The 27108-nt window shown below is 37.6% G+C and overlaps 1 protein-coding gene across 1 annotated transcript; it reads right to left on the reverse strand.

The window, feature by feature from the left end:
- Positions 1–3966: 3966 nt before the first annotated feature.
- On the reverse strand, positions 3967–17581 carry CALM2 (calmodulin 2). Its single transcript, XM_006185774.3, has 6 exons — positions 17229–17581; positions 11543–11573; positions 6081–6224; positions 5883–5989; positions 5337–5472; positions 3967–4624 (listed from the first exon to the last, which is right to left on the reverse strand). The coding sequence occupies exons 1-6, from the start codon at positions 17229–17231 to the stop codon at positions 4596–4598; spliced, it is 450 nt and encodes a 149-aa protein (XP_006185836.1). The 5' UTR covers positions 17232–17581; the 3' UTR covers positions 3967–4595.
- Positions 17582–27108: the final 9527 nt, after the last annotated feature.

Genomic DNA, 27108 nt, shown 5'->3' on the forward strand with positions numbered 1-27108 from the left:
GTGCATACACAATATCTGGAGATATTGTAAAATAGATACTGATTGAGAATTTGGGACAGGGCCTAAGACTCAACATTTTGAACAAGCACTCAGGTGACTCAGTGACTTTTTGAGTAGCAAGAGACAGGACCTCATTAGATTTCTCTTAAAATACTGGGAATTCTAAATTCATTTAACATAGACTTAAAAACAGAAGGGGTTTAAAAAAAAAAACAGGGAAAAAAAAAAAAAAAGCCAGGCACCAGGTTTGAAACCGAGAACTGAAATATTAAGACCAAGATGCAAATAAAAAACAGAACTTTCACAAAAGTAAGTGATTAAGCCAGTCCACCACTGTGCCTCATTTCATTGTCTTCTTTTGGCTGAGCCTGTAAAACTGGCTCAGCAAACCAGGGACTGGTACCTTAGAGACTATGCATGATGAAAGATACATTGAAGTCCAGAAAGCCATACAAAGTGAAATATAAGGGAACATCTAGATGAGAAAATAGTTTTGAGTATCTCAAAAATAGAAACAGCATGGGTCAATGATTTCAAGGACTTTACCAATAAAACAGACTAGTAAGTATATAGAATAAACAAAATGTCCCCTTAAGAAAATATTGTCTACCAATGACATTCTTCCCAGAGCTGGAACAAAAAATGTTAAAATCTGTATGGAAACACAAAAGACCCCAAATAGCCGAAACAATCTTGAAAAAGGAGAATGGAGCTGGGGGAAATCACGCTCCCTGGCTTCAGACTATACTACAAAGCTACAGTGATCAAAACAGTATGATACTGGCACAAAAACAGACACAAGATAGAAAGTCCAGGAATAAACCCATGCAATTATGGTCAATTAATCTATGACAAAGGAGGCAAGAATACGCAATGGATAAAAGACAGTCTCTTCAATAAGTGGTGCTGGGAAAACTGGACAGCTACCTGCAAAAGACTGATATTAGAACATTCTCTAATACCATATACAAAAATAAACTCAAAATACATTAAAGATCTAAATATAAGACCAGATACTATATAACTCCTAGAGGAAAACATAGGCAGAACACTCTCAGACATAAATCACAGCAATGTATTTTTTGAACCAGCTCCTGGCATAATGGAAATAAAAGCAAAAATAAACAAATGGGATCTAATTAAAGTTAAAAGCTTTTGCATAGCTAAGGATACGATCAACAAAACAAAAACCTACAGGATGGGAGAAAATATTTGCAAATGATGCAACCAACAAGGGACTAATTTCCAAAACATACAAACAGCTAATACACCTTTGTATCAAAAACAACAAGCAACCCAATCCAAAAATGGGCAGAAAACCTAAACAAGCAATTCTCCAATGAAGATATACAAATGGCCAATAGGCAAATGAAAAAATGCTCAGCATCATTAATTGTCGGAGAAATGCAGATCAAAATTACAATGAGACGTCACCTCACACCAGCCAGGATGGCCATCATTAAATACAAACAATAAATGCTGGAGAGGGTGCGGAGAAAAGGAAACCCTCCTACACTATTGGTGAGAGTGTAGGTTGGTGCAGCCACTATGGAGGACAATATGGAGGTTCCTTAAAAAACTAAAAATAGACTTACCATGTGATCCATCAATCCCACTCCTGGGCATACACCCACAGAAAAATAAAATTCAAAAAGACACCTGCACCCCAATGTTCATAGCAGCACTATTTACAATAGCCAAGACATGGAAACAACCCAAATGTCCATCAACAGATGACTGGATAAAGATGTGATACACACACACACACATATATACATACACACAATGGAACACTATTCAGCCATAAAAAAGAATAAAATAATGCCATTTTCAGCAACATAGATGGACCTGGAGATCGTCATTCTAAGTAGGCCAGAGAGAGAAAAAATGCCATATGATATCAATTGTATGTGGAATCTAAAAAAAAAAAACCAAAACACATATGAACTTATTTATAACTTGGATGATTGACTTCTTAAATGTGTAAGCACACTGGACTGTCCTTATGATTGGATTACAGCATTCTGTTCTTATTTTGTGGTTGGCTTTATTCCTTTGATAACTATGTAAGTTTAAAAAGCTAAAGCTCTAATCTATTCTTAAAAACAGTGATTAGTACATACATGTAAACAAACAAAAAAAAGTGCAGTATACTGTATTTACATGCAACATAATGAATATGTGCAAACTATAATAATTTACCTAATAAAACTGAAAAAGGAGGAGGGGAATATTGTCTTGCATAGTATCACTGAGAAAAGTTTAAGCAGGTTACCATAACAGCAGTTTTAAAAAGGGAGGATGCATTTCTCTTTGAGAATACAAGGCTACACTAAGTAGAGATCAACAGTACTTTCGCTGTGCATCAGATCTTGAAAAAAAATTCTAGGTGAAATACTTCCTATTCTAGGATTATTTTTAACTGCAACAGTGAATAGCTTTGGTTAGAATTATCTGAAAACAGACATGCTACAGATAGTATTGAGAAAAAGAATGATCAATTACCATGATCTCCTGCTAATATAAAACAGGTAATATGGTTAAGATTTGAAAATAAGGTTTTAAAATTATAGTTGATTCAAATAAGATTATGCAGTACTTACTGTGACTTTTGCCAGAATTACAGTAATATAAAGTAAGCAACAGGACACAAGAAAGTACCCCCAAGTGTTTCTCCCTTTCCACCTTGTTATCAACATTACTTCAAACTACTGGAACTGGAAAAACACCAAGAATAACTTTGCCCAATTCCCTCATTTTACAAAGGTCAGAACTGATTTAACAGCTTAAACACTTATTACAAATGCCAAGAACTATGCTAAGTGCTTCACTTAACGTTATTGTAAAAACCAAGTTAAAAACCAGTTGAGTAAATACACCCATTTTATGGGTAAGATAACTCCGGCTCAGGTAATACCGACCTCTTCAAGGTTATATACAGCAGTGATGTGAATACTGCTGCAATAAAACCCCAAAGCCCATGTTTAGTATTCTGGAGATTACTGTGCCTCAACAGCTAGACACAAGAACCTTTTCCCACCAAATGCCATGTTTGGCCTTTCTTTTGACTACACTCCTACATGTAATGAAGTACTTCCTATCTGACTGCCCACCTATTATGTAATACCCTGTTAGGATTATCAATGCCTGTAAATTCCTTTGTCCCATCTAAAATATACTTAACTCTTTTCTTTCACTAACCATCCAGTTTTCTATTTTCTGGTAGAACTAAATAAGAACAGGGGTATTAGTCAAAGATGGGCAGTAACCTGCCAATTGCCCCCTGGGAAATTAAAAACCTCTGGCTCTAATAATCAAGTAACAATTATACTTAAATGTCTTAATCTTGGCTCTGCTTTGCTATGGGCTCTTTCATTAAGTACGTAAAACATAGTCAGAAAAACAAAAACCCTGATAATCACCCTTTTGAGTAGCTCAAATTATAGAGAAAGCAGTGGTTTAGAAGTAAGCAAAAACTAAAACAAGGTTTAGCTATTGCCAATCCACTACTAAAGGTATCTTTTTTGTGAAACACGTTGCAGATAGATAGGCACAACTGAATTCTGTTTTATGGTAGTATAAAAAAGCCCTATGGGTAAAAACATTAGAAAACAGAGGTAAAACATAATTACCCTCCATTTGGAATTTTTCTTTTTGTATTTTTAACAAAAACATTTAAATCATTGCATGGCTAAAGTCAATGTGGATAAACGGACAACAAAGTTGAAAAATATATTAAAGTAGGCAACACTAAACACCACCTTATGCCAGTTCCACAGTAGGTATACTTAACAAAAGGTTTTTCAGTCTTTCACTTAAACCTTTTTAAGTAAAATTTAAAAACGAAATCTTAAAATAGTAAAAAAAATCACTTAGATCTAAATTATACCAAGTTGAGACCATTTCTACATTTGATTCTCAAAATTATTTGTCCTCAAGTTAAATGACTCAGATTCAGAGCAACAGTTGGGTAAATTGTAATTTTTTTTATTGGAAAACAAATATACAACTTGGAATGGATTTGAGGCAAATTGTGCCATACGCAGATTTTCAATAAGTGGCTAAAATTAAACAAAGTTTAAAAAGCAAGTAACAATAAAAGAAAATGTTCCTGGTACAGGACCAGCAGTACAAAAAAATAGTGTACGAGTACCTGGATAAAACACCCGTTTTGCAATAGTGCAACTTTTAAGTACATATTGTTGACTGTCCGTAGTCCACGCAGAGTTACAACTCCACACTTCAACAACAACATGCTGACAGTTCCTAAAGAAAACTACTTGGAAAAAAAAGGCATAACCCAGATGTTCCCTCATTTGACCAACTCCATCTAAGTTTAGATGTGCAGAAGGGCTTAGATATATCCAGAGTAAGCCACATGCAACATGTTACTTGATCAATTTTCTAAAATAAGGTTTCAGGACAATGACAGTAAGATAAGGGAAGAAAACATGGAGGAATGAAGTCCTAATTACTATACATGCATATTTTTTTTGACAGTAGGGGAAAACCTTTTACAGATAAGTTACAAACAAAGAAAAGGCAAATAAACAATTTTGTACAAGAAATTTAACACATTCTGTACAATGTCTTCTTCACTTTGCTGTCATCATTTGTACAAACTCTGAAAAAGAAGTACACAAAATGTTGAGTCAATGGCAAAAGTCAAACAAAGCCAGTAACATTTACTCAATCACTAAGAGTCTCCATTTCCCTTTTTTTCCTCAAAATTATCAAAAGTACAGAGGAAAGCTAGTTTACTGCCAAGGCTGGATCTTCATATACCAAAATTATTTATGATTATAAATAAACCAAATTAATGCTTTAGATAAGCTATTATAGATAAAAAGCAATTTTGCTTAGTTCATTATCACATGGTAACTTTGAACTGAAGCATATGTAAACACTTTCAGATTAGAGCTAACTAAAGGGAAGGAGACTCCCAACAAAAGAAATAAAATCATCTTGATTTTGAGGACTTTGAAATAAAATTGAAGCTTTTCAAAATATTCCACAATTGGAAACAAAAACTATTTTACCATAGACTTTAATGTGCTTATGACATCACCCAGGAATCTTATTAAAATGTAGATTCTAGGTAAAGGGGTAGGGCCTGACTAAATAGTTCTAAAAAGTTTGCAGGTGGCAGTGATGTTGCCTAATCTGTAGACAACACCATGAACAGCAGGTTAGTAACTACCAGTAACTGTTTTGGCATCTTCATTTAGGGGGTGGGGGGGGTGGGGGGCACTAATTTTGACCTATCAGATACCTAACAAGCACGTCTAACCTTAAAGTCAAAGCACAGAATAAGGTGGTGAGAGTGAAAAACTTACCTTCATAGTTTACTTGACCATCACCATCAATATCTGCTTCCCTGATCATTTCATCAACCTCTTCATCTGTTAACTTTTCTCCAAGGTTTGTCATCACATGGCGAAGCTCTGCTGCACTAATATAGCCATTGCCATCCTAAAAAAATTTTTAGTAAAATGTCTAAGCAGAATTATAGACTTAATGAGTTGGAATAGAAGTTTGTACCAGACTTCACCTTAGAGAGCAAAATATACTCTAGAAATGCATACAAACAAAAGCAAAGTCTACAAATAGTTGACCTATAAATTAAATGTCACTGAGTCAAGCAGGATATCCTATATTGAAATCACTTTTTCTTAGTTCCAAGATAAAATGATGCCACAAAATCAATGCAATATATATGTTATTAGGAAATCTCCATTTATACTGAATTCTTAAAAAAGCTTTTGCTTGATATTCAAGTATGTTGGTAAGTCATCAAAAAGCAAGTCTTCAAAGATTATGAGGTCTTGGTATCATTTCATCCTCAAATTAAAATTTAACAAATCCAATCTTTAAATACTTACCTTATCAAACACACGGAATGCTTCTCTAATTTCTTCTTCACTGTCTGTGTCTTTCATTTTTCTTGCCATCATTGTCAGAAATTCCGGGAAGTCAATTGTGCCGTTACCTGAAATGGTTTGTTTAGTTGAAACATTACAACAGAATTTAAATGCCACTTCAACTCCCCGCTTCCAAATCCTAAATTTAAAAAGACTCACCATCAGCATCTACTTCATTTATCATGTCTTGTAACTCTGCTTCTGTGGGATTCTGCCCAAGCGACCTCATTACAGTTCCCAATTCCTTTGTTGTTATAGTTCCATCACCATCCTTGTCAAATAGTGAAAAGGCTTCTTTGAATTCTATTTGAAAGAGAGACCACAATCCAAATGTACAGGTTAACAACAAAAAAACGTAGCCTCCTAAATGAAAAGTATTAATTACCTCTCAAATTAAAGATATATATAGAGATATGATCTAAAATGGGATTTTGATTCCTGCAGGATTAGGCAGGAAAACTTCGTGGTATTTCAGACATTTTTAGCTAATCATACGTTCATGCTGATCTACCAGGAATTTTTTTTTATCTAAAATCTTACAGGGAACACCAATACCTAGACCAGTTAAAAGTCATATTATTCTGGGTTGAAAGATGAAAAGAATCAATCCCCAAATGACTGGCTTCTCTATTTTCTGTTAAAGCTACTCTATGGGACACAATTCAAAATTACAAATCTAACCTACACTTAGAATAGAAAAATAAGACCAAATACAGATTTCTATACTGTAACTATGCCATTTGCAGTAATCCTCAAAGTTAAAATTAAGTCTATTTAGTCACCTACTAAATTAAAACCAAAAAACTAAACTTCATAACAATATGCAGTAAACTAGTTTCCTTTTCTAGTAGAAGGGACTATCACCAAACAATCTATGATAATGTTAACAATGGAATTATCAAGATATGAATGGCCAATTTTAGCTAAGTGCTCTAATACTGAAAACAAAGGTAATTTAGACCTTTCTTCAGAACATAGGACACCAACCTTGTAATAGAGTGAAACACATTATTGCCTAAGATCTTTAAGATCATCTTATGAAATTATGTTGCTTTTAATTCACCACTACATTACACGAAAAGCTACTGACGCAATAGTCCAGAATACCTGAATACAGAGGAACTAAACCAGAGATTAAATTTGGTAGCGCAAGGGCATATAAACGAGCTAATAATAAAGCTAGTACTTTCCGAGTAAGGTACTTTCTAAAAGATATTAGACTCTATCAGCAAGCAAATACAAAAGCATACAGCACAGAAACTAAAAGCAGACGTGGAACTCAATTGCCTGGGCTAAAAAATTCCAGTTCTGCTACTTACTAGTATGTAACCTTGGGCAAAATTTACTAAACCTTTTCCTCTTCAGCTTCCTCATTTTTGTCAAATAGGGATATTTGTACCTACCTCCTACAAGAATTAGTACAGGTAAAGGTTCTACCTTACACTGCCGAAGGCTCTTGCTCCTAGATAGATGTCTTCTACATGTCGATGTGACCAATTTCCTTACCCTTTTTTTCTCTCCTTGGCCATTTCATCTATGTCCACTTATAACGAAGACTTCTATCTTACGTCCACTCTCTCTCTTACATAATGCCTTTAACATAATACCTCTCTCTTAACATAATACCTTTATTTCTGACTTCCTACAGGACACCCTCCCTGGCTGATCTCAAGCAAGACATGAACTGTATGCACCCCCAGCAACCCTAGAAACGCAAGCAAAAGCCGCTTTAATTCTTTCCCTCTGAAACATGTCAACAGCTCCTGTTGAATTCTGCTATTTAAATACTGCCCAATTCTTTTTCATTTCTATTCCCAGTATTTTGGTTCATAGCCCTATCATCTTTTATCTGGACTATCATAATAGCTTTCAAATAGGTTCTTTATTTAAAATTACCCATACAACTACCTGGGTCCTACCACCTTTCTGGTTTATCATGTTACTTTCTTCCGCTTAAATTCTTTTAATTGTTTAGCTTTAGACCAGGTATCACTGACTAGCTGTAGTCTGCCATGCTCCATGGTAAGTAGCATAATTCCATTCCACTTAAGTATTGCTTGTTTTCAGAGGAACTCACCTGGTATCAGAAGCTTAACACCAAACTACTGCTTGATCTCATGAAAATATACAGTACTAACCAAGATCAACCCAATGACAGAAATAAATCAGTTAAGTCCAACAAATAGCAGAATTTGATGAAAACATCTTCATTTTATTCATTTTTTTAAAAGGGATATACAAATATATAGAAATACATAAACTATTAGGGTTTGAACACATAGCATCTATCCACAGCTATAACGTAGGCTCTAAAAAAATTAAAGAACTTAAGAGATTCATATTTATTTACACTATATTCTCTGCTATAATACTTAGCTAGAGGATCACTTACCACCACCAAGTGCAAAAATTCACAACGTGTAACTAGCTATAATCAATATATGATTTAACTTAAAGACAAATCCTGTAAATATGTACATTTATGTTCTAAATTTCAAGAAGTTAACTCAAAATGTTTGCTAGAGTAAGTTAAAGGCAGAAAATAAAATTGTACAAATGCTATAACCACTGTTTACATTAAGGATACAAAAAGAAATAAAATATTTTAAAGGTCAACGTTTATTCCAAATCTCTGTATTTTTACACTAAGAGAGGCAGAAATCCTTGTAAAAGCTCCTTGAAATAAGAATAAACTCAAAAGTACAATTTAAATTCACCTGCCTTTATAGCTTACCACCTATGCTTCAGAACTAGTTTAATCTTCATGTATAAAAGCATATTATTCTAAATAGTAATTCCCAGGAATGACTTGAAATATAAACCCACGAATCAAAACCTCAACTGATAATAAGATAACAACAGGTCCTGAATGTCATGGAACAACTACCTTCAACATAACTGATGGAACCTCTCCAAATCCCTTCTAGCTAAGTTTAAGTTGAAACTTTTAGAAGTAGTATAATTACCTGTTTTACTTACTCATTAGCAACTCTAGGATTCCTTTCTAATTGTTTGCTACATAAATTCATAATTTCATTAAAACATGTTATCATGAAACAATTACAACAAAAGAAAAATCAAATGCCTGTTTACCAATTACTATTTAGAAAATTCTGAACTTAACAATCCCGTAAAAGTCACATATCGATGTTTGTTGAGTAAGAATAGTACTTTTTTTTAATCGAGTAAGTTTTATCCCTACACTGGACTTCAAAAGTTTAATGAAGGTTTAGGTGCAAATTTCTTAAAAAAAGAAAAATTATTTTACATTTTTCCTTTATTAAACACTAAAAACTAATGACATTGTGGCAGTCATCAACAAAATTAACTTGTTACTGATGTCACACTAGACTGTCCTGTTCTCTTTAATGTAAACATTCTAGTAACCACCTGAAGAACAAGCATACTTCTTTCTAGACCAAGTTATTTACAAGTGGAATTTCAAGTCTGTAGTAATCATTATCATATGATGATAAAACTAGCTTAAAAAATACCTTAATATTTTCAACACTGCATTTATGTATAAAACTTGTTAACTTTTTTAAACAAGTAGGTCTAAGATTCTAAAATGTTACTGTTACCAGTTACAATTTACCAGATTGAAAAAAAAATCTTGCCTTCACCTCAAAGGTGGACACACTAAAACATACTAAATTTAAAAGGAAAGGACTTTGAGAGGGGGAATAATTCCTAGGATAGGGTAGGTACTGTTCTAGAACATTTTCTGTGTGGCACACCTCTTTGAAAATTTATCTATTCAAGAAATATTTACTCAGTCTTTACTGTGTGGGAGGTACTGGGGATACAAGAGGAAACAAAAAGTTTCCTGATCTCATAGGGTTTTTATTTTAGTAGCATAAAAGCTTTGGTTTCTCTACCTTAAAGGTTCATTAAAACCTGGGGTCCAAAGAACAATTTTTAAAAGCCTAGGAAAAATCAGCGTAGGGAGAGAACCTAGAAGAGCTTCCTTTCCCTCTCACTAGAAACCTAATTGTGTGATAGAAGCAAATGAAAAGACAATTTACCTTTAAGACAATGTTCCAATGAACTACAACAGTATTCTTTAAAAATGGTATCAGCCACTGAAAACTAGATCCTTTTGTATTTAACATAGACAAGCTAGTTTTTAAAAAAGAACTGCATGTGTGTTTGGGAGGGGAGTAAAGAGCATCAACTATGTGACAGGCACCCTGAGTAATACGTTTTCTACCCTAAAGTGAACATGCTGTGCTGTGTAGAATTACCTGACTGGAAACACCGAGAAATGAAAGGCCAAGAAGACAACGGGTATATTAGAAAAGGTTAAGAATAAGACACTGGAAATACATAGCTTGAGTCAGCTTTTTTCCCCCCTTTTCAGTTTTATTAGGTAGAATTTATTACAGTTTGACTGCACATATGCTACATTGCTGAGCCAGTTCTTTAAGGAAACATTACATAAAAAACTGAATTTTACATTTCATTGGCATACTTATAATAGTTTAAATGGACAAAGAAATTATTTCCAAAGCTCTACTTGACTACTTCAACACACAATACATGCAAATTCACCAATCCTAAAAAGCAAATCCCAAATTTAAGTCAAATGCAGTAAGAAATACAAATAAAAACTGCTTAAAATTAGTCCTTAATGCTAATAGCTTTCTACTTTATACAGTCCCATCAAATATATAGCTGAGTTCCAACTGGGCTTTTGAGTTTTCTCTACTACCAAAAAAAAAAGCTTTAGTGTTTTGAAGCACTTGAAACTCCTTGCCTACCAAGAAAATGTGGCAGTTAAAACTGTTTAATACTTTTGCTGTTTCTAATCAAAGTCAAGGAATCAAGTTTGAAAAGCATTTCAGCACTGCAACTAAAAAACAAAACAAATCACCATTTAGCATGTTTCCCCATTCAACATTTTCATGTTAACTAGCCATCTCAAAGTATTAGAATAAAATCAAAAGTATTTAATGGCATGGCATAATGACATGACATCAGGTTTTATGTAACAGTTTCACATACTTCCACGGGAAACCAAAGGTTTACAAAATTTAAACTCACTTTAGTAGCTGTCACTGCTTTTTAAGATAAAATTCAAATTACTACATCTATAAAACAGAATGCTAAGTTTTGGATCTAAGTTTTCCACTAGAGAAACAGTTATTTCCTGATTGACCATATATGCAATTCTAAGGTTAAAATATTAGCAATTTAAACCAAGGTAAATTCAACATTCATTTTCTGATTCTACAGTTTGAGTTACTTATTACTTACTAATTGGCCCTTTATTCTTAGGAGACTGATTTGGAGTTGCAGGGTTAGAAACAGCCCAGAATCAATGTTTTAGAGTAACATAATCTTCCAGAAAAACTAAACAAAGACCACCCATAACAGGCTCAAAAGTATATCCAGGTAAAACCGAAACCTGTCTTTAATTACAGTTAGCGCCACACATTTTTCACAGGCAAGTTTACCTTCTCACTTGGCAAAGCAGGTTCAATTACTGCATTACATTACACTCAGTAGTTACCATCTACTAGGAGATCGAAGTTAATTCTGTCATACAAATACCTCATTTTAAGAATGGTTATTCCATTTATAATTCAATAGGTAAAAAATCTAGCAAAGTTATTTCTCACCTGCAATCTGCTCTTCAGTCAGCTGGTCAGCCTACAAAGAGATCATAGAGGTAGGTAAGTGACTTGAGAGTATTTAGCCTACCGATTACAGAAACAAGCTTAAAAACTTTCAGGGTTCACCATGTCCCATAAACTTTATTTGGTCCAACATTCCTTAGTACCAGCAACAAATACAAGTAGGCAGAAAATGCAGACATCTGGTTTATCTTCAAAGCTAAGCTATCTTGCCCCCAAATATAAGTTACAAAAATATTTCAGAATATGCTTGAAAGTCTAATTTTATACAAATTTTTAAAAAAGCAAATTTGGCATACTAATAAGTTTAACTGAAATTATTATTCTGTTAAAGCAAAGATAGATTCAATAGAAACATTATTTCCTTTTTCCAAGTTAAGATACCTAAGCTGAAGCTCACCTTCCTCAGGTAGATACAAACCTTTATTACCAGAAATCTCCACTGAACCAAAAATAACAAAGATTACATTTAAAATTCCCCTACAAATGGTTAAATATTTCATTTGGACATGAATGTGATTTTCCATACCTCAAAAAACCAAGTATTACTAAGTAAAACTTCCATCTATCAAAAAGATGAAAATCTAAGCTGTCCTGGTTAGGGCAACATGAAAGTTAACAGTTTTTACTCCTCCTCACCTACCATGCAAATACAGAGCATCTAGAATTCTGAACACTTGAACTACATTATTTACCACATAATAGTCCAGCTATCCATTTTCTCTTGATGTTTGAAAGAAGAGTGACTTATTTTTGCTTTAAAAAACACGGTCAAAAAAACAAAAAACCCAAAAAACACAAAACACATGTTCAAGCATTTGCCAAAACCCCACTATCTTCACAATAACCCTTAATGGTATTATTATACCCTATCTTACAGATGGGGAAAGAGAGCCTCAGGTTAAATTTCAGAGAGTGGGAATACAAAAACCACTGACCAGTAGAGTGAGGATTTAAACACTGAAGTGTAAGACACATCCAATGCCTGTGAGTCTTAAATTCAGAGCACATCATAATATAATAAAGATAGCTGCAAAACAACAAGGCTCCTTGTTCTTCACGTGGCCTTCATCCTTGGACATTCTACTGCTTATTGCTACATATACCCATGAAGCAACTGCTTTATGTGGTACTGAGAGGCACTAACAAGAAATAGCCTATCTAATATTCCTTCCTACAAGAAGTCGAGTGTACTGTAAGTAATCCATTCATTTACTGGTATGAAAAGAATAAACACTGCCCGGTTTCATTCATTTTAAATGAACACAGTTCGGAAAAGGATAGCACCTTAATATAGAACAGCATCTTATTTTCTCTAGAGAACAGCATGAGAACATTTGAGAAGGAACCCAGAAAGCAGAAATTTCTTCCTCTGATCAACAATTCTGATTTGACCTTAATGCAAACTCAACTTGTGGCTATTTAAAAAAAAGAAAGCCAATAACCTGGTAACTTAAAATTGAAGAGCCAATAATTTAGTTCAAATCAACAAATTTATAAAATAAAAATTATCTACTTTTATTCTTACCAATCCAAATCCTCCACCAAGTATTTGGTGTAAAATCACAGATTACTTTTCCCTAGGAGTAAGATTTAAAACATAGCAAATTCACTGCGTAATTTTTACTCTGTTAGAAGTAACAGACAATTTACTTCTAATTCCATTCTGCAGGACTTCCATCATTTCTGAAAGAAGGGCAACACGCCTTGGTGGAAGAAAAAAGCATGGTGCTTTGAGTCATCACTGGGCTAGTATCCCAGCTCTGCCACTTAACAGCTGTGTGACCTTGGACATGTAACTCAATCTCTCATAGTCAACTTCATCTGTAACACACAGTATTAATAACTACCTTGCAGGATCACTGTAGAGATTAAGTGAGAAGCTATGTAAAGGGCTAGCCCAAAGAGGTCAGTGATAACTATTTCACATAAATTAATCAAAGAACATACAATGCAATGTTAAATACCAATCTGACTAGTTCAACTTCCACACAGAAGGTAGACATGCAGGGCATTATCAAGCCCTTTACAGCAAACTTACTATGTTCCATGTTAACTTTAAGATGAGAAAATATATTTCCACAAACTGAAACCACAAGGTGCAAGCCCAGAGACAGATGTAGCAAGAGAAATCTGTTTAGGACTAAAAACGTCAAGCCAAATGAAGTGAAGACACTGTAGTATGTGTGAGAGCTGAAGAATTAATTGCTATGTGCAGAAAGGAAGAAGTGGTTTTTTTTCTCTCAACTTGCAGGGGAGGAGATTTTGGAAAGATTCATTAATATAAAAGATGAGAAGGCCTTAGGAAGAAAACTTTAAGTCACAAAGCCTAAAAGAGCTCAATTTTGCTTGGAATGTTTCAGAAAACATGACAAAAAAAAATTTTTTTTGTATTGAGTACTAACCCAGAGTTCAAGATTTGAAAATAAACTTTACAAGCAACATTCAGATTAAAGCCTACTAAAAAGTAAGAGCACAAATCTCACAGTGTAATTTGTAAGCCTTTTCTGGACATGCAAATAAATTTGGTTCTTATTTCTGTCTGCAGAGAGTGCCATTTTCTTAGTAGAATAACAAGAATTATACTTTTGGGAAAACTCAAGCTCATTAACATGTGTTAATCTCAGTAAAGTGAAGAATAATTCACTAGAGAGATAACTAGTTCTTACTCCTTTATTTCTGCAAATATTGATTTAGTCCTTCCTACTGTTCTTGTCAACTCTAGAGAAAGCTTCCAGGCATTAGTATATTCAGGTTCTACTCCAGACCACTTGAACTAGAATCTGCATTTTGAAGAATCACAGCTGATTTGTTAACACTGAGAAAAAACACTGAATCTACTAATCTGCACTACATGTGTTATCTGAAGGGAATGCATTATGTACGTATTAAGTATTTCCTAAATGGCTTTCAAAAGTAGGTAATGGATACTCTGGGAGCTTATCTAGTAAAAGATGGTATGAAAATAATCCAAAATTCTAAACTGAATAAATGTTTAAGTCCATAGGCTTGAAATGGAACAAATTTCTATCCTTCATTCACTCCTGTTTATCCCTCACTGCTACTTAGATACAACAAAGGCTTCACACGCAATTTTTTTTCCTTACTATTTCAGAAATCGGGGTCTTTGTTTTACCTACATCAAAAGGAGTCTCTAAATGACTTCAGTTGAGTTAAAAGATGCCTTTAATTCTGATAGAACAGCACTTAGCATATAGCATCCTGGCCCAAAAGAGAAACCACTAGAACAAATTACTTCATAAAAATTGCGACCTTTACTCAAGGCCTAATTTGATCATTCTAGCTGAATCCAGAACCGTCTAGATTTTAATAGAGCCATAGTTAATTTCTTCCGTCTAATAAAAACAAATCTCCTTGCTGTCCTAATGGAATGATTATTTATTAACACTCAAGTGACAAAATTTTCCACCTCTTCGTATTTTTCACTTATTTAATCACTATGGCCTCAAGTCTTAAAGTAACCCCTCCTCTTTCAATGGGCATGTATTGACTATATGTAAACAGAAGAACCATGTGAGCAAACTTATTCCACTTCCACATCAAATAAATATTCTTTGACTTGATGACTAATTTTAAATCTTAAGATCCTGGGGCTGGGTATAACTCAGTGGTAGAGCACATGCTTAGAATGCGTGAGGTCCTGGGTTCAACCCTAGTACCTCCATTTAAAATAATTTTAAAAATAAACCTTAAAAACTTGAAATTATGAAGCTACCTGAGGACAATTTCCAAATTGTCAATTTAACAAACTAAGCTGAAAATCCCCAAAACATCAATGATGCAAACACAAAACGAAAAAACTGCAAGAGCTTGCTCACTTAAAAAAAAAAAAACGGCCACACTTTACCATTGGCAAAGGGCCATGAAAGGGTAGATACAAACTCTGGGCCTCACCAAGAAAATCCATTGAGCTCTTAATTCAATTACCAGGAAAAAACCTTGCCCTTCACTTAAGAAATTAAAAAAAAAAAATTTTCCCAATTTAGAACCTCGATGACATGCCTATAATGTACACCGTTTCACCTAGAGAGATGCAACCAGCATATTCAAATTTAGAATAATTAAAAATACCAAGATGGAACGAGTGAAAAAAAAGTGAACTCCTCTCCCCACACCCATACAGGCTGGAGGTTTCAGTTGGCAAGGATTCCCACCTCCTGTTTAAGATGTCACCTTGCCTCCTGGACACACCCATCGCCTGTAACCACTTGGCAGGAGGAACCACAAAATGAGTATTGCAAATTACCGCTCTCATTAGATTTTTTTTTAAACAGGAAAGAACAGGAGTTCCGGTCTCAAGTCACAGGAAAATGCTTTTAAAAATTAGCCCCCCAATATACTCTTACATCACGACAGTCATTGGCAACCATAACTGTACAAATGAATTAAACTGCACGTTGAGAACATCTGGCACTTTCTCTACGGAGATACGAGTTTCAAGGGGGTTGGAGAGGGGCAATACTTTGTGGGGTAGTGTTTAACATTCGGCGTGCACTTGAGTACTCAAGAAGAGGACCGTGACCCTTCTCAAAGGCATCCTTCCAACTGTTACAGGTTAAGACTGACTTTCACAACAGATCGGCCGTCACTCGCGCGCTGGCTTTCGGTAGGTGGTGAATAGGAAACGCCTTTCAGACCCTAGCTGGAGCCGATGGCTTTCTCTTACAAGATGCGTAGTGCGAGGCTGCGCCTGACCTCTCACATAAAGCTATTCCCTTCAACGACAAAGTCGCTTTAAAAGATTTTTTTAATGAGACGCCCAGCCTGAGCGTTGGAATTAGACCCCCAGGGATTGATGGAGTAGAAAGATAAAGATTCACAGAGCTTCCTTCGCGCCACCAGAGGGGGATGGGAACCGGCCGCGGCCGCCCTCCCCCACCCAAGCCCCAAGGGTCGGCCCCGCAGCGCCGCAGGCTGCCCAGACCTCCGCAGCCCTGCAGGTGCCAGCGTAGCAGCTGGGGAGCGAGCAGAACCGAGCCGGGAGGGCTGGCGGCGACTCCGGCCCCGCGCCCGCCGCCCCGCCCCGTCCCGTCCACGGCCGCTCCCCTCGCCGAGCGAGCTCGGCCCAAACAGCGCGCCCGCCCGCCGCTCGCGCGCCCCCCGCCCCTTCCCGGCACGCGGGGGCTGCGGGCTAACGGCGGCGCGGGCGCTCACCCGGGGCCTCGCGCGCTCCCGCCCGCCCCCTCAGCGCATGGCGGCCGTGAGCGGACAAAGGCGCTTTCCGGCGCCCGCACCAACGGTCCGTTGGGCTTTTGAATCCGGCCCGGGGTTGACCTTTCGAGGTACCCGACCCAAAGCTTATGCGCTCCCGCTCCCCTCGCCCTTCCACCCTCGCCTCAGGCGAGTGCCGGGTTGCCCCCGGCCCTGACTCCATCCTCAGCCAGCCCGGCCCCTGAGGAGATAACGCAGCCCCACAGGGAGGGAGGGCGCCTGGCCCCAGCACACTAAGGGACACCTCCCTGAGGAAAATGGGGGTGGGGGAGCACCTGCGACACAACCGCCGCGGGCGCCCCCAGCCTCTTTAGTGCCAACTCCCTGGCGAAGACCACTCCTCGAGAGTTCGAGGGAAGCTAGCTCCCTTTCTTTCATCAATTTGCTTCAGCCTCTTCCCCCTATAGGCCAAGCGCCGGCAGCTTAGCGACGCACTCACCATGCTGCAAGCGCTACCGGTCTCTGGGACGCGAAAACACAACCACTCAGCTCGCTTCCTCCACTCGGACTAATTCTCCTCCTCCGCCCCCAGCGCCTCATAAACACCTCCCTCCGCCAGATCCCTCCGCCACACGCCAGATAACGGAACATCACAAACGAGTCCCGGCCAACCCCCTCCCCTCCATCTCTTCTCGAGACCCCTTTATCCTCAGTTAGGTGGCCGACGATGCAAAAAATAAAGGAGAGTGGGCGAACGGATGACGTAAGTGGACTTCATTCCCCAGTGAGCGGTTGAAGGGCCGGTGGAGTCGCGCCGGAGGGGCGCTACTTTGCGGCGCGGAGGAGCATCGTAGTAGCAATGCGAACCCCGTTGGTCGTTGAACCGGCCTCTGATTGGCTGGTTCGTACCTGCAATGCGTCACCAAGGTTCGCAGCCGCCGCCGAGACGCGGTGCGGCTTCTGCCGTTGCTGCTCCGGCCGCGCTGTCCTGGCAACTGCGCCAGGCGGCGGAGTTGCTTACCTTGCGCTTGTCTGGGGAGTCACTCATCCTTCCCTCACTCACACATTTTCCCGCCGCTTGTGTAAGGGTCTGCGAAAACACCTTAAGCGGATAAAGAATAAAGCTGAAAGATCCAAGGAAACCCGTACCTCACGCTCAGCTTCTCATCCTCGTATTTTGGTCTCCTGGAGGCCTCACCCTCACCCTCACCCATTTCACTCCCTCACAAAACCCATGAAAATCTGGGTAAGGGCGAATGCAGTTGCCCAGTTACTTATCCGAAAGAGTCTTCCGCTTGTACTTCCCCTTCGTCTTCCTTGCTGGAGGTAATTTACCAGAAAAAAAGAAAGTCACTCAAAAACCGCAGTATCCAAGATTCCGTGGGATTTATCACTCCCAATAGCCCTTGATAATTGTCGAATAATAAGGTTCTGGCTTGGAGTGAGACCTGGGTGTGAATTTTGGTTGGGCAACTTTCTTAGATGCATGACCTTGGATGAGTCATTAAATTTTTAGCCTCATTTGTAAAATGGAGCTAATACTACCTATCTTGAAAGATTATTGTAAGAATTAGAATCATAAAGATTAGAGTTCATGTGAAATGTAAGAGTATCTGGCACAGGGTAGGCACCCAACAAGTGGTTACTATAATAAACTCGTAATACATATGATTAGTGAATTTCATAATGAATTTGCCCTTTGGGACCTCTAACCTCTCAGATTTAAATAAACATTTTTAAATCCACAGAAAAGTTAGCTCTTTAGAATTGGCACCCTTGTGTGCTGTTGGTGGGAATGTAAAATGCTACAGCCACTGTGGAAAACAGTATGGCAGTTACTTAAAAAATTAAACATAGAATTACCATATGACCCAGTAATTCCGCTTCTAGGTATGTATACCCAAGAGAACTGAAAGCAGGATGTTGAAGAGATATTGGTACACACATGTTCATAGCATTATTCATAATAGCTAAAGAAAGCAGCCCAAATGTCCTTCAGTGGATGAATGAAAATTATACATTTTTGGTTATGTACAATAGAGTATTATTCAGCCTTAAAAAGGAAGGAAATTCTGCAGTATACCACAACATGGATGAACCTTGAGGATGGTACGCTAAGTGAAATAAGTCACAAAAAGACAAATACTGCATGATTCCATTTATACAAGGTACTTAGACTAGTTAAAATCACAGAAATAGAAAGTAGAATCATGGTTGTCAGGGGCTGGGGAAGGGGAATGGTAGTTATTGTTTAATGGGTGTAGGTAAGAGTTTCAGTTTGACAAAATGAGAAGTGTGATGGGGATTGGTGGTGGTAATGGTTGCACAACATTATGAATGTATTTAATACCACTGCACTCTTCACTTTGAAATAGTTAAGGTGGTAATTTTATGTGCATTTTATCACACATGAAAACATTGTTTTTTAATTTTTTGAACTATTTTCTGTAGAAAACTTTAGGTAAAAACTATTTTCTGTAGAAAACTTTAGGTAAAATCTATCACAAGTAGAGAGAAAAGTATAACAAACCTCCAAGTTCCCATCACTCAGCTTTACCAGTTAACAGCATTCTGTCATTCTTGTTTCATATACTTTCCCCAATTAAAAAAGAAATTAACTCCTTGGTCCTGCTCAAAATAAGCAAGGGTGTGTATAACCTAGAATATTTAACAAGGGAATAGTGATCACCTACCAGTGTGAATTCATTTGAATATAGTGTAATTTTCACTGAAGGTGGGGCTTCTGAGGCACAGAGGAGAGGACCTTAGCTCCCCACAGAGGTTCCAAAGAGAGTTCCCAAAGAACATGGCTGCTAAATTGAGTCTGACATGATAAATGGGCTAGGAAGAAGTGAAAAAACAGGGAGGAAGAGAGAAGAAAGTTTACGTGAAAGAAAGAACAGAACTAAGGTCCAGAGGCACGGAATTGCATGGCACAGTGAAGGAGCTGCCCGCAGTTAGGCATTTCCAGGGCCCAATCTCAGGAGAGGGTGCTGGGAGGTTAGAAAGGAACTAGGGATTTGTGCTCACAGTTCCTCAAGAAACTTGGTGGAACCGCTGTCCCGAAAGAATCCTCTTAGGCCACATCAAGGCTTTAGAATTTCCCAGTAAAAAGCACAGGTGTGTGGACCCTTGAAACTTGGAAACAGTATTCTCAGTAAGCCAAGGTGAAATCTTGCCTCCTGAGAACACCTTCCTGCCCAGCAAGACCAAAAGGTGTTCTCTAATAGCGGTCTGCACCCACCTGGAAAGCCCCAGCCTTAACCTGCTTTAAACAACTTAGACATTTTCTCATGCCATCTAAAGTATTTCCTTTATTAGGCCAGAGATGGATCATCTTTCTTTCAGTTGTGTAAATGAGACAGAAAGTAAGTGCTCTTTCAATTAGTATTGGCAACCCTGTGACCTCCCTTTCAGATGAATGACTATTCAATGAAAACTCAGGACCCCAAGCTTCTATTGTCCTTGCTAATGTGGTGATGTAATGATGGGGGAGAAGGTGGGTTTAATTAACTTTTCCCACAAATGAAATACACTCTATCATCGAGAATGTTACTTAAAAGTAGTTGCCTCTGCTTCAGAATGGAGCTGAACCACAGAGCCCTAAGGCCACCATTCCCTTACTCTGCATTCTGGTAGCTCCCAAATCTTTCCAAGATTTTCCTCAGAAATTTGTCTCTGATTCTTCCTCAGATGGAAGAGCCATTAACAAATTTTTCCTTCAGGTTCATTACTAAAAATATTCTCTCTTTACACAATACCCCATCAGTGTGCAGTGCTTTTACAAATGAAATTTTTAATAATAGGAAATTGAATGACAAAATGCATAATCACCTCTTTAAGAAAATGAATTTTTAAGAGGATTGATGCATAACTGTATAACAAATTCGAGCTTAAGTTTAATATACAGGTGCATGCTTAGATACGTATGTATTGAATCAAAGAGCTTTTAAGCAAATATTTGGTAATGAAATATATCTGTTAAAGAGAATACAGGAAAGTTCTTCCTGATTTCTTAGGTTGAATTTCAGTCAGACCTCTCTTGCAGAAACTTCCTTGCTGACCTCTCCAAGAAGAGAAAGAAAATTATTAAAAAAAAAAGTTAAGACTTTTAAATGGCATTTAAAGCCCTTGTGGCTTTTGTGTATTTGAGACCGTTCCAAATCAATTTATTTATAGAGCATTTGTCTTCCACAAGATGACATACAGTGCAGCCTGACTTTGGCAACTGCCAGCTGGGAAGCAAAGCTGGTGACCACCATCACATCAAGGCCTAGAAGGTGGCTGGTTTCTCTGTTTTCCCCTCCTTATTGAACCACAGAGCCCTAAGGCCACCATTCCCTTACTTTGCATTCTGGTAGCTCCCAAGTCCCAAAACGATCCATCTCTAGCCGAGTAAAGGTGAGATCTGACAGCTTTCTACCTTTGTCCATCTTGGGAAAAATGAGAATGAACTTCCTCTCCAGGCTTTAGTTCCTCAATTTGCAGAACAGAGATAACACAAGCCCCATCTTTTGACATTTGCTTTCATAGGGTCTGTCCTCCAGCTAGGGTATCCAGCTGTGCTCTGAAACAAAGGCAGAGCAGCATCACAGTGGCATTCTTTTTTTTTCTGGGGTGGGGGTGTGGAGGCAGAGGTAATTAAGTTTATTTATTTATTTTAACAGAGGTGCTGGAGATTGAACCCAGGACCTCACGCATGCTAAGCACATGCTCTACCACTGAGCTATACCCTCCTCCCCACAGTGGCATTCTTGATTATGGGCCCTATGTGATTCTGGACAGGTGAAAAAATTAAGTCCTAAATACCCTAAGGCATTGACAGTATGCATCAACTTCTCTCCTGTGCCTCTAGAATGGTACTTGTTTTGTGCCAACCTTGAGGTAATTGAGAAAATAGTACTCAAATGATTTTCTTGTTTGGTGGTTCAGCTAAGAAGACCTGGTTGAGAAAGTAAGACTACCCCTTTCCAGGATGATGGGGCAAAACAGAGCTAGAATGAGAATCCAACCAGGTCATGAGAATGTCTTGCCCACAGCATCCTCAGTCTGATGAGTAAAGAGTAGCAAAAGAACTGGATCTGCCAGACCTCCTGAATGGACGTATGCTCGTATACACACAGGAAAAGTTGAAGGTCATTAACTTTGATATTGACACTCTGCCATTTATTCAACTACTCATTCAAAAAAATTAAGATGTTAATTTAGGGTGACTAATCATATAGGTTTGCCTAGGATTGAGGGGTTTCCTGGGACATAGGACTTACAGTGCTAAAACCACACAGTCACAGGCAAACCAGGGTGTTTGGTTACCCTGGAAATCATGACCACTCATTCAATAAATCCCAATATTTATGTGCTTATAAATGTGCAATGAGAAGAATGAGCTATGAGAAGACTGACCCCCGAAGCACATAGGAGAAAAACCTAATGGTCAAGGGGAAGACTTCCTAGAGAATGTGATCCATAGGAATTTGAGTGAAGGTGGAGAAAGAGGAAAAGGTGTTTGAAGAAGAGAGAAGAAGCGCAAAGGAACAGGGATATTGTCAGTACCACCATCACCTCTAGCATCATCACATTAACAGCCACTGGTGATTGGGTGCTCACCATGGGTCAGCTACTGTGCTGACCACTTGATGTACGTTGTGCATATTACTGACCATTCCATTCCTCTTGAAACACTCTTCTTGCTTGGCTTCTAGAACACCTCTCTGCTAGTACTTCTTCTACCTCTCTGGCAGTTTCTTTGCAGGCTCCTTGGCTGGCTCCTTCACCTGTTGCTTTAAAGATGGCATGCCTCCAGGTTTAAGCACTCCATGGCTCTCTTCTTTTGTGACTTTTGACACCTGCTGTGGGCACCCTCCCCATTCCCACAGCAGTGGTTCTGCGCTGATGACCCCCAAATATGGATGGCCAGATCAGTATTTTCAGCTGCTCAGGCCCACCCTAACATTTGTGGGCCTCAGTCAGGAGTACAATTGGAGGCTTACACAGCGTATGTTAAATGTGTTGAAGTTATACATCAAGCTAACAAGTAAAATATGTTCGAGCCTCCTACTTTGACAAATAAACTTTCATAACAACCTGGAAGGCTGTGGTCAGTTGTAGAACTTCAGATTTCCACACCAGATCGTAAAGTGTGAGGAAGCCATCCTCTAGCCCACGGCCCACCATTTCTCCTCACACGTGTTGTATGTGCCTTTGTCACTTGGCTTTTGATAACACTCAGAAGAGCTTTACAAAGTCTAAGTTGTCTTATAAATATTGAAATCTTTTTTTATCAGAGAAAGTGGCCAGGAGGATAATTCTGATCTTCTTATGTAAGTTATTATTCAAATCAGTTTGAAAATGCTAAATATGTACTTAGTCAAATATAATTTTCATCTTCCTTGGAATTTTTTAGATGTCATTGTACAATAACTGTTGATACAATTTTTAGATTGTATTTTTTCTCATCTTACTTAGAGAATTTATGGTTCAGACTATATTGGCTTGATGAAATTAAGAATTAAAGCAATTAATCACCACATAATTAAGCTAAAAAATGTGCTTTCAACTTTGAATGGTTTCACGGAAAAGAAATAATTGATTAGATAGAAATTATCTCAAGCATCTTTACTGACCACAATGCCATGAAACTGGAAATCAACAACAGAGAAACAAAGGAGAAAAAAAGGAAAGCATGGAGATTAAACAATATGTTATTGAGAAAACAATGGATCAATGAGGAAATCAAAGCTGAAATTAAAAAATACCTTGAGACAAATGATAATGAAAGCACAACCACTCAAAACCTATGGGACACAGCAAAGGCAGTGCTAAGAGGGAAGTTTATAGCGATACAGGCCTTCCTCAAAAAAGAACAATCTCAAATAAACAATTTAACCCACCACCTGAATGAATTAGAAAAAGAAGAACAAAAAGCCCCAAAAAGCAGCAGAAGGAAGGAAATAATAAAGATCAGAGGGGAATTAAATACAATAGAGATTAACAAGACCATAGAAAAAATCAACCAAACCAAAAGCTGGTTTTTTGAAAAAGTAAATAAAATCGACAAGCCTCTGGCCAAACTCACAAAGAAGAAAAAAGAGAGAGCACAAATTAGCAAAATAAGAAAGGAAAATGGAGAAATTACAACAAACAAAATAGAAATACAGAATATCATACGAGAATATTATGAAAAACTATATGGAACCAAACTGGATAACCTAGAGGAGATGGACAAGTTTCTGGAAACATACTGTCCACCAAAACTGAATCAAGAAGAATCTGAACACTTGAACAATCCGATCACTAGAAAGGAAATAGAAATAGCAATTAAAAACCTCCCTGCAAATAAAAGTCCAGGACCGGACGGCTTCACCGGGGAATTCTACCAAACATACAAAGAACTCATACCAGTCCTTCTCAAACTCTTCCAGACAATTGAAAAGGAGGGAATACTCCCAAACTCATTCTATGAAGCCACCATCACCTTGATACCAAAACCAGGCAAAGACACTACAAAAAAAGAGAATTATAGGCCAATATCACTGATGAACATAGACGCCAAAATCCTCACCAAAATTTTAGCAAATAGAATCCAACAACACATAAAAAAGATTATACATCATGACCAAGTGGGGTTCATCCCAGGGACACAAGGCTGGTTCAACATACGCAAATCAATCAGTGTAATACATCACATCAACAAGAGAAAGGACAAAAACCACATGATCATCTCAATCGATGCAGAAAAAGCATCTGATAAAATTCAACACCCATTTATGATAAAAACTCTCACCAAAGTGGGTATAGAGGGAACATATCTCAACATAATAAAAGCTATATATGACAAACCTACAGCCAGCATAGTACTCAACGGTGAAAAACTCAAAAGCTTCCCACTAAAATCTGGGACAAGACAAGGATGCCCACTATCACCACTCCTATTCAACATAGTCCTGGAAGTCCTAGCCACAGCAGTCAGGCAAGAGAAAGAAATAAAAGGGATCCAAATTGGAAAAGAAGAGGTAAAAGTGTCATTATATGCTGATGACATGTTACTATATATAGAAAACCCTAAAAGGTCCACACAAAAGCTACTAGAGCTGATTGAAGAATTCAGCAAGGTAGCAGGTTACAAAATTAACGTTCAAAAATCAGTTGCATTTCTTTACACTAACGATAAATCAACAGAAGAAGAAAGTAAAGAAACAATCCCCTTTAAAATAGCACCCAAAGTAATAAAACATCTGGGAATAAATCTAACCAAGGAGGTGAAAGAATTATACACAGAAAACTATAAACCATTGATGAAGGAAATTAAAGAAGACTTTAAAAAGTGGAAAGATATTCCATGCTCTTGGATTGGAAGAATCAATATTGTTAAAATGGTCACACTGCCCAAGGCAATCTACAGATTTAATGCAATCCCTATCCAATTACCCAGGACATATTTCACAGAACTAGAAAAAATCATAATAAAATTCATATGGAACCATCAAAGACCTAGAATTGCCAAAGCATTACTGAAGAGAAAGAAAGAGGCTGGAGGAATAACTCTCCCAGACTTCAGACAATACTATAGAGCTACAGTCATCAAGACAGCATGGTATTGGTACCAAAACAGACATATAGACCAATGGAACAGAATAGAGAGCCCAGAAATGAACCCACAAACTTTTGGTCAACTCATCTTCGACAAAGGAGGCAAGAATATACACTGGAATAAAGACAGTCTCTTCAGCAAATGGTGTTGGGAAAACTGGACAGCAGCATGTAAAACAATGAAGCTAGAACACTCCCTTACACCACATACAAAAATCAACTCAAAATGGATTAAAGACTTAAACATAAGACAAGATACAATAAACCTCCTAGAGGAAAACATAGGCAAAACATTATCTGACATACATTTAAAAAATTTTCTCCTAGAAGAAATAAAAGCAAGAATAAACAAATGGGACCTAATGAGACTTACAAGCTTCTGCACAGCAAAGGAAACCAGAAATAAAACAAGAAGAAAACCTACGGAATGGGAGAAAATTTTTGCAAGTGAAACCGACAAAGGCTTGATCTCCAGAATATATAAGCAGCTCATACGACTCAATAAGAAAAAAATAAACAACCCAATCCAAAAATGGGCAGAAGACCTAAACAAGCAATTCTCCAAGGAAGACATACAAATGATCAAAAAGCACATGAAAAAATGCTCAATATCACTAATTATCAGAGAAATGCAAATCAAAACTACAATGAGGTATCACCTCACACCAGTCAGAATGGCTGTCATTCAAAAATCCACAAATGACAAATGCTGGAGAGGCTGTGGAGAAAGAGGAACCCTCCTACACTGCTGGTGGGAATGCAGTTTGGTGCAGCCACTATGGAAAACAGTGTGGAGATTCCTCAAAAGACTAGGAATAGACTTACCGTATGACACAGGAATCCCACTCCTGGGCTTGTATCCAGAAGGAAATCTACTTCAGGATGACACCTGCACCCCAATGTTCATAGCAGCACTATTTACAATAGCCAAAACATGGAAACAGCCTAAATGTCCATCAACAGGTGACTGGATAAAGAAGCTGTGGTATATTTATACAATGGAATACTACTCAGCCATAAAAACCGACAACATAATGCCATTTGCAGCAACATGGATGCTCCTGGAGAATGTCATTCTAAGTGAAGTAAGCCAGAAAGAGAAAGAAAAATACCATATGAGATCGCTCATATGTGGAATCTAAAAAACAAAAACAAAAACAAACAAACAAACAAACAAAAACAGAGTGTAAATAAAGGACAGAAATAGACTCACAGACAGAGAATACAGACTTGTGGTTACCAGGGGGGCAGAGGGTGGGAAGGGATAGACTGGGATTTCAAAATTGTAGAATAGACTACACTGTATAGCACAGGGAAATATACACAAAATGTTATGATAACTCACAGAGAAAAAAATGTGACAATGAGTGTGTATATGTCCATGAATAACTGAAAAATTGTGCTGAACACTGGAATTTGACACAACATTGTAAAATGATTATAAATCAATAAAAAATGTTAAAAAAAAAAAAGAAATAATTGATTTTGTGGTTCATATTGTGTTGGCAGTATGTGAGGGTTTCCATAGAGTTGTGAATTCTCTCTAATGGTACCTCAAATTTTAATGGTACCTTTAATTTTATTATGCTTTGTCTGGTTTACCAGATAAAAATCAGGATTCCCATTCTCAAGACTGGGAAGTTACCATTGTTGCGGGTCCTTTCTTCCTTTCCATTCCCCACCTGACTAGCCAGTATTTCTAGGTTCTGCTCATGGAATCTGGAGTACATCTTTGTCTGCTTTGAAAAAAGATTTTTAAATGTTCTAAATTAAACTTGGTGAGATATTTC

The sequence above is a fragment of the Camelus ferus genome, chromosome 15, assembly GCF_009834535.1.
Source record: "Camelus ferus isolate YT-003-E chromosome 15, BCGSAC_Cfer_1.0, whole genome shotgun sequence".
NCBI lineage: Eukaryota > Metazoa > Chordata > Mammalia > Artiodactyla > Camelidae > Camelus > Camelus ferus.